Source organism: Botrytis fragariae, assembly GCF_013461495.1.
Source record: "Botrytis fragariae strain BVB16 chromosome Unknown tig00000061, whole genome shotgun sequence".
Taxonomy (NCBI): Eukaryota; Fungi; Ascomycota; class Leotiomycetes; order Helotiales; family Sclerotiniaceae; genus Botrytis; species Botrytis fragariae.
In genome coordinates, this window is record NW_023500994.1 from 1,033,779 (window position 1) to 1,048,949 (window position 15,171).

The 15,171-nt window shown below is 25.9% G+C and overlaps 1 protein-coding gene across 1 annotated transcript; it reads left to right on the forward strand.

The window, feature by feature from the left end:
* Positions 1-2,871: 2,871 nt before the first annotated feature.
* Bfra_008452 (putative 2og-fe oxygenase family protein) lies at positions 2,872-3,960 on the forward strand (the record flags this gene model as incomplete). Its single annotated transcript, XM_037338814.1, has 3 exons — positions 2,872-3,116; positions 3,182-3,245; positions 3,295-3,960. The coding sequence occupies 3 exons, from the start codon at positions 2,872-2,874 to the stop codon at positions 3,958-3,960; spliced, it is 975 nt and encodes a 324-aa protein (XP_037192120.1).
* Positions 3,961-15,171: the final 11,211 nt, after the last annotated feature.

Below are 15,171 nucleotides of genomic sequence, written 5' to 3' on the forward strand. Positions count from 1 at the left end.
TGAGCTAGCTAGGGGCTAAACATATAGTCTAAACCTACACCAAAATTTTGGTGCGGAACTAAAGTTGTGTGTGTCATTTTTTCTGTCATCAGCGAGGAACTAGGGAATTCTATATAGAAATAGCCCACATGTTCGCTCACGTGCGCACGTGCGCATGTGCAAGGGGGTCGGGATGTAAAAAGAGACGCAAGCGCTCTCATAATGTAGGTAAAGTAAGACTATGTGGCTTCTCTCTATATGGTTGACCATACTTTTTTTCATCAGAAAATAAAGTGATAGCTTTATGCGGTGCTAGCCTAAGTACAATGATTGAGCAACTTCCAGATATCCAATTACTGCGGCTTGATAACAAATTTTCAGCCTCCGACTTTTGGTTCAACCACAAACTATCCAGCCGGGCGAACAATTCCAAGTGATTCCCTCCCATTTTCTAAAACTGCCGTCAATTTTTTTGTGGAAAAAGAAGAACAAAAAAACACCCAAATGCGATTAAAGAGAAATATTTAAACCGCGACTTGAGCGTGATTGCGTGGCACCAGTGTTTTCAATGATACCATCAGCTTGTCATCGGGGGAGCCTGGAATATGGATGCCAAACTCCTCATTCGGAACGACTCGTGTTGTAAAATTAGAGAAGATGACAGCAAGAACAATCCTCATTACTGTAATACAAAATATATTAGCACTAGTATATCCAACTCTTGAGAATTGAGGGTCAATCAAAATAGAGACAGTTGTTCTGAAAGATTGACTTCGGAAGGGGTTGCATACTATAGCCTGCGAGATGATTGCCAACGCAACCTCTTGAACCACTGCCAAAAGGCCAGAGAACTCCATTTTCTCCTTTTGATTGGATCGGATGGCCATCGTCCTGGAGCCAACGTTCTGGCATCCATCTGTCTACGTCAGTCCACTTGTCCGAGTCTCGGTGAATGAACCATTGGTAAGTGTTTACTCGAGTCCTGGGTGGAATGCTATCGTAACCCCCTAGACTGACGGCCCGATCACTGGGTGTGATTCGAGGCAGGGGTGTGCTATTGGGGCGCATTCGAAGAGCTTCTTTGATGACAGCACCGAGATATGGGAGCTGGTCGAGGGCAGAAGCAAAATTACCCTGTTTCGATAATGTCGACCCATCAAGCTGTCGACGGACTTCTGGAGGCAAAGAAGAAAGCTCTGCAAAAAGTCGTACTTGTGTAGGTGGGCTCTGTGAGATATAGAAAATTGCATATCCAAGAACAAAACCTAGGTCAAATTAGCTTTCGTTCTATTATTTTCGAAGATGATGGTTTGACTGACCGAGTACTTCTCGAGAACTGGCTAATATTGCGTCAGTTAGTATAGCGGAACTCGAGAATACGAATCTAGAGGTACGCACATATATGATCAAACAGTTCGCTTCCTACATAAAGGCGTCTATCTGAGGGAGACATATCACTCGAATCATTATCCGTAGCTTCTTTGACCTTCTGGTAAACAACCGGAATGTCAGCAGGACATGGTTCATTTGTAGTACTCAGAAAACTCTCCGCTCTGTCGCACATTTCGAGCGTGAAGTTATCTAACCAATCTTTCGACGTGAAATAGGAATTTGGTAGCATCGATATTCCGCTGCTTTTTAACAGTCGAGTGACAAAAGGAAGCTCCTGTTCCCAGAAGGACTGGTCGCAAAACCGGAGCTCGTATTGTTCCAGAAACTCTGTAATTCCCGCATGATCCAGCAAAAATTTGGTGCTGCTCGCTTGTCCAAAGATGAAAGAGTTAACAACGTCAAGACTCAAGGCGTAGCTCAGCTTCAAGGCATCAACAGGGGTGCCTTCTTGTGCACGTTGATGCAATAGGTTTCTCAGTTGATTATTGATGATGTCGAGGGTTAGATTCTTCAAATGATCGGAACTCATCAAAGAAGACTTCGAATAGACGCTTGAGAGTCTTCGGCGGTAGAGGGAGTGGTCTTGTTTTGTGAGACTACAAAATGTATTGGCTTTCCTATTATTCCATTTCAATTAGAGATACTACCTTATCAACACCTACGTACGAACATTATTAACCTACCCAAGGTATTTGAAAAAGTCATAGTATGAAGGCTTTTCGTAACTGCCGGTGTAGATCAGCTTCACACCATTCTCAAAGCAGCTGACGCTGAGGTCTTTGGGACCAAGCCTGATAACTGGGCCATATTTTCGGTGCATTTTGTGAAGAACTTTGAGCTCTTGATGTTGAAAACGTGTCCACAAAATCCATCCTGATGAGAATGGACTCGTCCAATGAGCATTTGGAATTTTGGCAAGGGGACCAAGGAAGAGTGGCTTGACAACAAAAGTATAGAGCAAGAGGCACGAAACGAATGCAAATGAGGGCAAATAGATTACGATATCTTTTGGGTCCATGGTGACCTCTGGTGGAAATAACCACTGTAGGATTGGATATAATTTTGATATGTTGTCCGTTTCTCAAAAGAACTATACATCCATTGTTTTAATTATCAAAAAAATCATTTTCCGTATTTAACTTTCGAGGGCCATTACTGATATCAGCTTATTGTACATTCGACCCACTCAACATACTGTTCCTGGATGCTTAGTAGAGAATGCAGAAATGATTACCTGCGAATTTATCGACGCTAATTCTGCAGAAGGTCGTAATGCATGCTTACTTGAGCAGATCTTCCAGTATGACGATCGGATGAGAAGTATATACATTGATGAGGGCAGTCGGCCAACCTTCGTCGTCATCACCCGCTCGTGTAAAGAACATGTTATAAAGACAACTGGATTTTAACCTCTTCATTTTCACCAAATGTCTTAAAGCCAAAATTCCATAGTAGCTCCACAAGTAGTCAACATTCCACACTCATCTTAGTCTGATAATTATGCCTCTACCCTACGAAACCGCCCACTTGCTGGTGATTAACTTGCAAAAACTCGCATCTTCTGATTTGCAAGAGACACAAAAACTTCTCGAGGCCTGTGAGGCACACGGCTTTTTCTACCTCGATTTGAAAGAATCCGAAGGATTCAAAAAAGATTGGAGCAGCATTCTGGTACTCATGCAAACCTACTTTTCTCAACCATTGGCACTGAAGATGCAAGATGCTTATCAAAGCGATACTTGGGGGTACGATATTTTTGTCTGCATTAACTGGCGTAGCTTTGCAAAACGGGGACTGACTTTCGATTCAGATATGAACCGGTTGGAACATCAAGTGGAGTGAATCAGAAACTAGATGACTACGAATCTTTAAAGGTTGGTGAGAGTATTCCCGTTGTTGAAAATATGCTCAAGGGAAGCCCAGATATCACGAGAGGAAATAAAGTATTCGGATCAGTTTCTTCGAACAGAGATCGCGAAGAAGAATTCCAAACTCTTCAGACGTTTCATGAACGAGGTACATGCCATCACAGAAACAATTCTTGCCAGTCTGTCTGCTGGGTTGAAGCTCGATGAGAATACTGCACTTGGAACTTACCATAGCGATGCACAGCCGTCTCGAACCACATTATCTCTGTTTCGCTACCCGAAGATAGAACCCACGACATTGGGTCAAGGACACAACAAACACACAGACCTCGGCACACTAACGCTATTGCTCGCCAAGCAGTGGGGGCTCGAGATTCTCTCGTCCGAGGGCACTGGGTGGAAACCAGTGCAGCCGAGTGGCGACTACGCCATCATCAACGTCGGCGATACCCTCCGTTTTCTCACCGGAAAGAAGCTCAAATCTGCTGTGCACCGTGTGGTGCCAACCGAGGAGCTCAAGCACACAGATCGCTTCAGTATAGCGTATTTTCTGCGTGCTGCAGATGATGTGAGGTTTTTTGATAGCAAGGAGAGGAGCTTTTCGGCCAAAGACTGGCATGATACCAAGTTTGATGTCTTTCGACAGAGCTACGAAGAACAGGAGGCTGAGATATTTCTCACGGGTGGCATGGAGAAGAGCGATGTCCTGTTGGCAGTTTAGGGTGCTGGTATTGTACTTTTTGTTTGAAATTGGGGAGCGGGTGAACTTATTATTCTGGGAAGATAAAATCAAGGATTTAAATAAAACTAAGGAATCCAGAAATACAAATAGATGACTGAAAACTTTAATATCCCTTTTAACCTTGAGGCAGAGTTTTCTTGCATACAACTGAGCCGTATGATCTTCTCGCTACCTGTCGAGTGGAAAGTGGATGCAAGGCAGTAACCCCGCAGATTGTAGCGTAGCATCAGGTCGGACATTCCGACCTTACCGAGGTACAGAACACCAGATTGATACGTATCTCAAGAGGTAGGGAAAGGTTCCTATAGTAACTAAGTTATAGCCTATTATTTATAAGGGAAAGTCGTAAGAATATAATTTTATTTCTACTATAGGAAGGTTGTCCCAGACAAAGTTCTATGCTGGGTTACTCCTTCTGGATATTCTAATTAACTCAGTGGTTAGGCAGAAAAGTTAAGTATCTAATCTGGTGGATTCTCAAGGTCTCAGTCTCAATCTCACCAACGCATCGCATCGTACTAAACAAAAGAACTAAATCAGTAACAATGTCATTGGCATAATTCACATTTTCAACTTAAAATAACCCATTTTTACACAGCTTAGTATTCATTTCTCTGCAGTCGCTACTGCCACCGCCGTCTCCCAGGACATTACAGGTGTAGTTTTCCCCTCGAAAAAGAGAAGGCACACAAAGCGCTCCGTGGTAAAAGGGAAAAAGACTTAAAAGTAGGGAACTATGCTATATTGGGGTTGGCGTTAGCTTGATGAAAAGATACCATAGCCACTCTGCAAAGGAAGATGTGCCCCAATAGATGGCGATCGAAGCGATTATGATTAGGTGAAGACATACCTGTTCTGCATGTACTCTTTATTTGGCCTTTGTTCCTGCAGTTCATCAACGCCAATATTATCTCTCAATCCTCTCAGATACTTATCCTAGCAGCCCTATATGCCTTAACTACCTTTTTAATCGCTGCAACACCAAACCCTAAAACTCCTATATCAAGCTCGGCTTGAGCTCCAATCCCATCTCTTGAAATACAAATTTGTAATTCTGCGGCGCCCCCTTTTATTCATCCCTTACTTTTCAAATCCTCAAATATAAAGCCACTCTCTAAACAATAAAATTCAAATATCTTATATACTTATACCCAGTTTCATAACTAGCTTCCAAAATGTGATTTTTTTATACCTCATAAAAAACATCTAAATATTATATTTCGATATTTTAATTTATAATAACTTTATTAATTTAGTTTTGATTTAAATAATTATAATATTATATAATAAAAAATGATTAATATTATTATTTAACTAATTTTAATTTCATTTTGAATGATATTAATTGAGATTAGAATTTGAGAACGAAAATCTGAAAACTGAAAGGTTTTTTTTAAAAACTAGTTATAGCAACCCTTCAAATATTAAATTATTTTAAATTATCTTTTAATTTATTGATATAACTCTAAATCATTTCAAGCTTTGAATATCAATTTGTTTAATTGATATATTTTATTTAATAAAGAGTTTATCTATTTTGAAGCTATATTAATAAAATTAGAATTTTCTTTTGATTGCTTTTGACAAAAAGATTGAAAGACCATAAAATCATGTTTTGGAAGCTAGTTAAGAAATTGAGTATACCGAGATTCAGATCCTCCAAGTTTAAAGGTCTATTTATTGTTGAATTTCCAATTATAAAACCAACAAAATCATGTTCAATAAGCTCTTCAGATTGCTTCCTCGAATCGATAATAATATAATACCGAATAATAAAGACTGAAACAGTTTCATAAATTCATATTTGCTCGATAATGATTGGAATTGAATACTTTTTGAAGTCGTGATTCTTCTGTTACGTAATGATATCCGCGATATGATTAGGATATACGGTAAAAACCCCGAATATTATTTATTTATATTAATAAAGAATTATCAATTTTAAAATATATCCTTTAGAATTTATATAGAATTTGTATTTTAAACCTTGAAAATAATTATAGATAATAAAGTATTTCTAATTATATTAATATTGTCAGAAGTAGATAGCAAGTTGTATATAGTAAGTGATATATTAAATATATATATATCCGGGAAGTCTAGGAAAGGAGTTTTATAGTGATATGCATATGCTACATATATGCTACACATATGATTTCCAATATCCTTTCTATAATAGGAATCTATTATCTAAATTATATAAACTCTATATATATATATATTTGTGAAAAGTTTTATTAACTTTTATAACAGTATTAATACTTTAGTATTATTTATAATTTCTATATTTCTAGTAGAGTTTGATAACTCTATAATCTAATATTATATTGTAGTATAAGAGTACTCTTTTATTTGAATTCTATTCTCCTTGTTTATATTAGGTGAAATCTAGTTCATTGTAAGGAGATATAGTAATACGAATTCGATCTGTTTTTGTAAAATCCTTTTTATATATATATTAATGGATTGCTTCAGATTTGTTATTTTCAAATTGTAGAGTCATCTTTTTAATATAATAAACAATTCAAATTCAATCTTATATAAACAGATCTCCAGCTTATTTATTATTTTATATAGTTTTCTCAAAATGGTTAATTTAGTTAATTTAATTAATTTGGTTAATTTATAATAAATTGACCAATTCGGTCAATTGGGATAGTTTTTGATAAATTCGATAGATCTAATGAATATAGTGAATCTAATGAATCTAATGAAATTGTTGAAATAGGTGAAATTATCAATTTGGTTAATTTAGTTAATTTGGTTAATTTAAATCAACCAAATTAATCAAATCGATTAAAATGGTTAATTTGATTAAATATAATATTAGTATTTATTGACTCTCTTTGATATATATATATTTAGTATTTCAGATTCAATTCTAAACCTTTTCTATAAGTTATAAAGCCAGGGTATATGAGTTGTTTTATGAGGATATTAGTAATCTGCTTAGTTCCTGGAATCCATATAATATATAGTCTTTTTATATCGATTATATTTTTTCGAATATAATATTATTAAATATCAATATACTTTGTTTTATTATAAAACTTGTTTTTTTATATTCAATCAATTCTATTTATATTATTATAATATAATATTAAAATAAAAAGCTTTTTCTTAAAGCTTTTATTTAAGTCTTTTATTAGCTTTTCTATTTAAACTAATTTTTTTACATTCTTATTTATTATTATAATCTCAGTTTTTATTATATAAAAAAATATTGATTTCTATTTTATTGAAAACTATACTATAATATTACTATATTTAATAAAAACTACTCCTTAAACAGATTTTCTATTAATTGAAAATTTCTATATTGAATTTATATAAACTTAATATTTATATAAAAGTATATTAAATCGATTTGAATAAATTATACTAACTGAATATATACTAGTAAGATATTGAAGCAAGTATTTTATAAATACTAAATAACTTTCCCCTAATGTATATATAATACAAACAAGTTGACCTATAGTATATACTATATTTGATTATATATAATTAAAGGAGTAAATAATACTACCAACAATTTGTAGATAAAAAGTCTTATTATCTTTATATAATAGCTTTTCTTTCTCTATATCTCAAATTATTGTATTTAAAGAAAAAAACAAATTTTTAATATTAAAAAGATTAATTCCAAATTTATATAAAATCTTTTTTATATAATTCAACTAGTATATCTTAAATAATTGATTTTATTGATTATACTCTATCTGAATACTTAGGAATATACTAGTTTCACTTAAATCTTTGTATTTCCATTTATTTGAAATTGTTTTTTTCATTAAATTCACATTAATATAGTTTTCTATTATTAATAGATTATCTATATATAATAGAATATATACTCCTTTTTCTATAAAGAAATTTGAATTTACTATAAATTCCTCAAATTCAATCTCTTTAAAGAATATTCAAACAATAATCCACCAAACTTTTAATATTTGTTTTAATCTATAAAATGACTTTTTCAATTTAAGATATAATTTGTTTTTAAATTTAATCTTAGAAAAGATTTTTTTAAAAAGATTTAGTATTTTTATAAGGATTTCTGTATTTATTAGCTCACTATTCAAAAAAGCAATATCAATATTTATATTATCAATCTCCAAATCTTCTATAATAGCTTTAACTAGCAAAATATACAATATTAAATATTTTACTATATCAACAAAGGTTTTTTAAAAGTTTATTCTATATCTTTAAAAATACTCTTTAATTACTAATCTTGTTTTTCTTTTAACTAATCTACCAAATTAATTTAGTTTATTTTTCAGAATGTATTTACTTTTTAATAACTTTCAACCTGTAAATACAGTTTCATTTATAATCTCAAAGATATTATTATTTTTTAAACTCTACAATTTAGATTTGATTATTTTTATTTATACTTAAATATTTTTTTATATAATATCTTCAAGCTTTATTAATTCTTCAAGTATTGAATTAAAATTATTAACTAAATAGTTTTTAGAATATATAAAAGCAATATATAGTACAACTATATACTAAACAATCTAATTATTAAAGATTTTTTTTAATTATTTCTTATAACTTTTATTTAGAGTATTTTAGATTAAAGTAGTTATAGGAATAAATCTGATTCTTGGAATTTCTATAACTATTTATATTCTTTATTTTAAAAATAAAAATACTTATACTTTTTGTATTAATTTAATAACCTATAATTATTATTATTATAACATTTATAAAAAATAGATTTAAGCTTATAATTCATTTTAGATCTAAATATTCTATTATTTATTAATATGTATTTATATATCTTCTTATACTTATTACACTTTTCTTCTTTTTATAGTATTATTATATAGAGAAGGTTTTCTCTTATTTATTATTCTAGATTATTCTGGAATTACCTTTTCTTTAAGATTTTTAAGAGGATATTTGTATTTATTAAAATCAGTATTTATTATTCTATTTATAATTATATTATAAAGACTAAAAAAGAAATAAATATTATTTCTATTTATTCTAATAAAGATATAATTTTCTTTGAATATTCTAGATTCGAATTTCTTTGTTATTAAATCAGATTGCTATAGGTTTTTAGTTTATACTTTGTAATCAAATATCCTAAGTTTTTTGAAGTCAAATTATTAATCAGATATAGTTTTGTATAATGTAATTGCTGAAAAGAATATTCTAGTTTTTCTAAAAGGTAGAGATTTGATAGGAAATCTGTTTTTCAGATATATAGTATACTTAATTATAAATTCCTATATATTAGATTTTATTTTTGATTTACTTAATAATAATCTAAATATTATATTAATATTTTGAATCTTCTTTTTTATAACTTTATTTATAAAATACTTTTCTAATAATAATAATTCGAAGATTAAATCTTTCTTTGAAATCTTTATTTAGAATTATTATCCAAATTTATTTCTATTATTATCTATTCTGATTATAGCAACTTTCGAGTTAAACTCTTTTTTAATTTGATTAATTAGATTTATTAATATAAATATAATAATATTTGCAAATTTGTTTTTTGTATATTTAATTCATATAGTTTTAGTTATATCATTAATAACTATAATAAAGTATTTATTACTATTCTCTAAGAATTTCTAAATTCCTAAAAGATTTATATAAAGATAATATAATTTTATAGAAATATAAATAGTAGTATACTTATTGAAATACTTATTTATTCTTTTTACAAAGTATAGCTTATAAGCTTTTCGATTAACAATTTTCATTTTTCTGATATAATAAAAACTATTTAAAGTTTTTTTTAGCTTTTCTAATTAATTATAATTAAAATAACCAAATCAATAATACATAATCTCTACTTTATTATTATTTAAATTAATATTTTCAATTTTAGAATTTAAATAAATTATATAGACATAATAAATAAAAGGTTATTTAATAATATAATTTTTATTAATTCTTTTTATAAATATTTTAAATTATCCATTTTTCTAATAGAAAACTAAGTTCTCTTTGAATATAACTTTTCATTTAATTGATATAAGTATTCTAACTAATATAAGATAAATAAATCCAAAGTCTTTAATATACTATATATCTTTTAGGGTAAGGTTTCCAATTATAACTATTTCGAAGCTAGTATTAAAAACATTTATATTACTTATAATCTTTATATACTAAGAAATATTCTAATATATAATATTTTATAGATTTATAAGTAAATTAATAAAATAATAGGAAGCTTTAAAATCAAATATTTATATATAATTATTAAATGCTTATATATATATAGTACTAATAAAATAAAAAAAAGTAATATATTCCGATTTCGTTATTATAAAATATATAACAACTATATATATAAAGCCTTTATTAATTATCTTATTATTTCTTATTGTTTTTCTAATTTTAATATAAACAAAGCAATCTTTTTATATATATCCCTTCTTTTTATAGAAATCATAATTAGAATTATTTATCTTAATAATTTTACTAATCTTTAATAAATATATCTCTTTATCATTTCCTTGATATTCTTTATAACCTCTAAATCCTTCCCTTTTTCAAGCTTCCTTTAATTTATATCCCTAAAAAACTCTTTATATAATATAAACTAATATAGAGTTTATACTAGCTCAAAGAACTCTTTTAACTTACTATAAAGTATATAATATATTTTGAAGATTTATATTCATAGATATAATAAAATTATATTATATCTATTAGATTTTTATATTTAATAATATATTTAAAAGCTAAGTATAGATATTTATATTAATAATAGATTACTTTATTTTAGATATTTTATACTTATATTCAATAAAGTAATTAAGGAAAAATTAGATAATCTCTATTTTTGAATCGAATTATTTATAAATAAATAGTTTTCAAAGATTCTGGATATATTAAGGATTTATAATATTATTAAATATCAATAACTTCACTCAAACATCTAAAAGATTATTTGTTATAAATAGAAATACCAATTGAAAGCAATACATTAGGATTAGATAGGAATTAATAATATTAATAACAATTCCTTTTTTATTCTTCCAATCTATAATCTCTAAGTAAAAGTCTATTAACATCTTTTCTTTCTCTGTATATATTCTTAATATATTAGCTTTTAATATTGTGAATATAATATATTTATAGAAGTCTATTTAGTTATTATTTTTGAAGATAATAAGAAATCTATATTTCGATTTAATTAAAATTGAATTTATTATATTTAAATAACATGAATTTTTATATTAAAATATATTATAAAGGAGATAAAAAAGAAAGCTTTTTATAATATAATACTTATAACCTATTAAAAATAGATAGCAAATTATATATAATAAGTAATATATTAAATATATATATATCCAGAAAGTCTGGGAAAGGAGTTTTATAGTGGTGTGTATGTATTACACATATACTATACATGTGATTTCCAACAAATATATTTAAATATAGTTATTCATTTTTATTTATTAATTATATAATAATAATCTTATATAGTATTATTTTATATATTAATACTTTAAATATTAGGAATATAATTAAAATAATTCTAAATAGTATTTTTGATATTTCAGTCTTTACTTTTTTTGAAAATAATGTTATTTTAGTTTTTCTTTTTTTTTAATATTTTCTGAATAGAATTTTCTGATTTTTTTAAATCATTTTAAAAAACTAAAAAACTGAAAAAACTATAAACTTAAAAAAGTTGAATTTCTTTTAAGTATTTCAAAAAGAAATTAAAAATGAAAAAGTTAAAGAGAGTTCAAAAGTTGAAAAATTGGAAAATTAAAAAGCTAAATTTTTTAAAAAGATTGAAAGAATTGAAAGAGTTGGAAGAATTGAAAAAGCTAAAAAGGCTAAAAAAACTAAAAAAACTTTAGATATTATAAAAAAATTTAAAAAATCAAAGAAATAAAAAATTTAAAATTTATTGGGACTAAAATAACAATATTTATAAAATCAAAACAATCTGAACTAGTATATACTAGACCCTAATTAGCACTTTTGATATTTGGGGTATTAATATATAAAATAATACTATATAAGGTTATTACTATTAATTATAACTTTCTAATTCGATTTCTAAATAGAATTAATTATTATATAAGTATTTTAAGTATTTTCAATTCCAAATCCAGTTTTATCTATATTATATATATTATCTAATTCATATTTTCGTTTAATAAAATATATACAAAATGTATTAAACTAAGTCTGAATATTCTTTGGTATTGCCTCTTTAGCCCAATTAGATTTTAATTGATATAAATAGCATATTTTAAGTTTTAGATATTGTTTTTGGAATCTATAAATCTATTTATAGCTTATAAATAGAATTTCTATTGAAATAGGATTTCGAAATAATATAATCCGAATATATCAAAAACGAATTTCGTTAGCTATTTCCTTTATTAATATAGATATAATAAGAAATCTAATAATAATAAATTATGAAATCTATTATATAAAAATATTTTCTTTTGTATTTAAAAGAATTTAAGTTATTTTATAGATTTAGAAATATGTTTTCTTTTTAGTTAATCTATTAGCTAAAATTAATTTAGAAACTTCAAAATACTTTGTAATTTTTCTAATTAATTTAAATTCTTTTAATTGAAATGAAATTATAGTCTTTTAAAATTTCTTTTTAATTCAAATAAATATAAAAAATAATTAGATATATATAATAAAAGTTATCACAATTTCAAGTTAATAATAGACTAAAAGTATTCGAGTTCTTTATATATTTGAGTTCCCTATACATTACATTATAATAAATAGATCAAATGCTTTTCTAATAATTAAAATATATTCAATAAAAGATATTCAAATTTTCAAATCAAATTGCTTTTTCTGAATAAATCTTTAATTAATACTTTTTATTATTAGTCTATTAAATCTCTAACTCTTTATAATCCCTACTTTATTTATATTCTATTTATTTTCTAGCTTAACAATCTTGATTTCAGGAATTAAAAGATATTAAAACCATTTCTTAGTAATATTAGATATAATATTAAAAACTCATCTAAAATCAATATAATATAATCTCTTAGTTCTAGTAAGAAGATTTCGTTTGAAAAAACTCTTTATTCATCTTTTTCCAACTAATGAATTCTCTTTTTATATAACAAAAAATAATTTATTATATCCTTTATTTACTAATATATCATATTAATACTAAAAGATTCCTATAATAATATTCAGTTTATTAATAAGTCTTTTTAAATCAAAATTATCTTTTATTAGTTTTAAGTATTTTCTTAATGCAATATATTATTATATATATAATTATAAAATATACTATGATTTAAACTAGTTTTTCTAATACTAGCTTTATTTACTATTACTCTGAGTACTTTATAGAAATCATTTTCGATATAATTATTTTTCATTATATAAATATAATAATTTCAAAATTTTGAATCAATTAATTAAAGGATTTTAGAATTATTAAAATTCTAAATATAATAAATATTTAAAGCAAAGTGATTTTTGATATATTCGAAATATAAGGGTGTTCGATATATAGGGGTGTAGACTTATAGTCAGGTTTTGCGAAATATCAAAATAATTATTCAACAAATATAATACTCCTATAAGATTTAATATACACTCGATCCAACTCAATTATATTTCTCCCTCTCGAGTAGTGAGTCTAGCCGAAAAATATTGCAAAATCCCTTAAATCCCACAAAACCCCCGTCACTTATTCCTATCTCTATTACTCATATACCCTGAGTACTCTCCTCAATCTCACCCTCTTCGTTTTTCGCAGACTCAGGACTGATTAGTTTTAATGACTAACTATTGATTTTTATTGTTAGCTAATGTTTTAATCATTTTTATCTGTTTTTTTAATAATCTGGTTTATTAGTAACATAACTTATGGTAAACCAGGTTATATAGGGAATTGGATTATATTTAGTTTATTACTAACTTCAAACCTTAATAAATTTTATTATATATATTGAATCATTTTTTATATTTTTTTAAATTGAAGAGAAGATATAGAATACTATTATTATACTTCAATTAAAGAAATTTAAATCAATTAGAAAGATTATAGAATATTTTGAAGTTTTTAAGTCAATTTTTATAATTAAAGTTATTAGAAGGAAATCATATATTTAATTCTATAAAATAGCTCAAATTCTTTTAAATATAAAAGAAAATATTTTTATATAATAAATTTTATAATTTACTATTACTGGATTCCTTATTATATTTATATTAATAAAGGAAATAGCTAATAAAATTCATTTTTAATATATTTAGATTATATTATTTCGAAATCCTATTTCAATAGAAATTTCATTTATAGATTATAAATAGATTTATAGATTCCAAAAACAATATCTAAAACTTAAAATATATTATTTATATTAATTAAAATCTAATTAGACTAAAGAGGTAATATTAAAGAATATTCAGATTTAATTTAATATATTTTATATATATTTTATTAAATAAAAATATAAATTAGATAATATATATAATATAAATAAAATCAGATTTGGAATTAGAAGTATTCAAAATATATATATTATAATCGATTTTATTTAGAAATCGAATTAGAAAGTTATATCTAATAAATAAAAATAGATAATTATATTTGAATATATTAATATAATTAGAAATACTTTATTATCTATAATTATTTTTAAGATTCAAAATATAAATTCTATATAAATTCTAAAGGATATATTTCAAAACTAATAGTTTTTTATAAGTATAAATAAATAGATCTCAAATAATTATAAATTAGAATAATTAAAAAGAGTTTTTGAATTAAAATCTAAGAAAATATTAAATAATTAATCTCGACTTTTGATTATAAATAGTTATTCAAATTATATTATAAATAATTTTATTATTTTCTATATAAAGAAAAATATTGATTTATTTATATTATTTTCTTATTATTTCTATTTGTTTTAGTTATTTAATATTATAATATATAAATTAATAAAATAATATTATATTTTAAAGGTTAATTAATATTCTCGAATTAATATAAAGCAAATTCAAAAAGTTAAATAAATAGAATTCTTTCAAAATATTAGAAAAAAAGTATTAAATTCTTTTAATATTAAAGCTAATTGAAGAGAAACTAATTTAATACTTTTTGCTCTACAAAAAGTATTTAATTCATTATTATTTAATTTCTTTCAATAATCTTCTATTTTATAAATAAGAATCTTCAATTAA